The sequence below is a fragment of the Mus musculus genome, chromosome 2, assembly GCF_000001635.26.
Source record: "Mus musculus strain C57BL/6J chromosome 2, GRCm38.p6 C57BL/6J".
Classification (NCBI taxonomy): Eukaryota; Metazoa; Chordata; class Mammalia; order Rodentia; family Muridae; genus Mus; species Mus musculus.
The window spans coordinates 85,798,965-85,800,520 of record NC_000068.7 but is presented as its reverse complement, the minus strand read 5'-3'; the positions used below and the strand labels follow the sequence as shown (position 1 = coordinate 85,800,520).

At 37.3% G+C, this 1,556-nt stretch overlaps 1 protein-coding gene across 1 annotated transcript; it reads left to right on the top strand.

Moving 5' to 3' along the window:
• The first annotated feature begins 252 nt into the window (after positions 1–252).
• Positions 253–1,182, top strand: Olfr1016 (olfactory receptor 1016). Its single transcript, NM_001011758.2, has one exon. It carries the CDS (start codon positions 253–255, stop codon positions 1,180–1,182), a length of 930 nt encoding a protein of 309 aa, NP_001011758.2.
• The last annotated feature ends 374 nt before the right edge of the window (positions 1,183–1,556 follow it).

Below are 1,556 nucleotides of genomic sequence, written 5' to 3'. Positions count from 1 at the left end.
TAATAAAAGAGATGAATGTAATATACCTCTCTAGTTATTAAGATAATGATAATACAGATGAAAAACATTTGCCAGAAGTTTTATTTGGCTACTAAATAAAATTTATTTCTAAATGAATCTTTCAAGTGTTGCATGTAAGACTTTCATGATTACCAGGAGAATGTCTGATTTACCCATTTAATATGTTTTTTCAGCACAATCATTGGAAAACAATTCTCTGTTTTGTCTTCTAAGATAAGAGTCTTTACAACCATGGAGAGAGGAAACCACACAGTATCTGAGTTCATCCTCTTGGGATTCACCTCTGACCCTACCACACAATTGGTCCTGTTTGTGATGTTTCTCATTATGTACACATTGAGTGTGTTAGGAAACATTACTCTTATTGTGTTGATCTGCAATGACTCCAGGCTCCACACACCCATGTATTTCTTCATTGGAAATCTGTCTTTTCTGGATCTCTGGTTGTCTAATGTCTATACGCCAAAGATCTTAGCCATATGTATCTCTGAAAATAAGAGCATATCCTTTGCTAGCTGTGTGGCTCAGTTCTTCTTCTCTGCGGGACTGGACTACAGTGAGTGTTACCTGCTGGCTGCTATGGCTTATGACCGCTATGTGGCCATCTCAAAGCCACTGATTTATTCTCAGGCCATTTCTATGAAATTATGTGCATTTTTTGTAGCAGCGTCTTATATGGGTGGCTTTATTAACTCTTCCATCATCACCAAGAAAACTTTTACCTTTGATTTCTGTAATGACAATGTCATTGATGACTTTTTTTGTGACTTGCTTCCTTTGGTGAATCTGGCTTGTGGTGGCAAGGAAGGATACCAGACCCTTATGTACTTCCTACTGACCTCCAATGTAATGATACCCATTGCTCTAATCCTAGCCTCCTATATTTTCATAATTGCCACTATCTTGAGAATCCGTTCCACCCAGGGTCGCATGAAGGCCTTCTCTACCTGTTCCTCCCACCTCATCTCTGTGACTTTGTACTATGGCTCCATTCTCTACATCTACTCTCGTCCCCGTACCAGATATTCTTTAGATTCAGACAAAGTTGTTTCAACATTTTACACAGTAGTTTTCCCCATGTTGAATCCCTTCATCTACAGCCTGAGGAATAAGGATGTGAAAGAGGCTATGAATAAACTTTTCAAGATCATTCCTTTGTGAGAAACACAGAGCATGCAAATTGCTTATGCATGTAAGGATATAAGGCTGCTGTTCATCTCCCCAAAAATATAAATAAAATTATTTCCACCACACCACATGACACTTCAGGAGATCTACTATAGTAAGTCGGTTAATGTATGTGGTAATACTTAACATGTACAGGCTTGTGTTATGTCCATCACTTTATATTACAAAGAAAACTCCAAATCGACAATTGATTGTCTAGCTATGATGAGTCACAGCTCACTATTGTAGCAGAAAATCTGGTTGATTAGTATATGAAGACAATATGTACACAATTATTGATTTTGAATGAGAATATCTTAAGTTTATTTTACTCCATTCCCCATAAACCAATGTGTGTCAATTATTTT

What these genes read in the sequence shown, in the direction of transcription:
- Olfr1016 (NM_001011758.2), top strand. Translation starts at nt 253, where the DNA reads ATGGAGAGAGGAAACCACACAGTATCTGAGTTCATCCTCTTGGGATTC.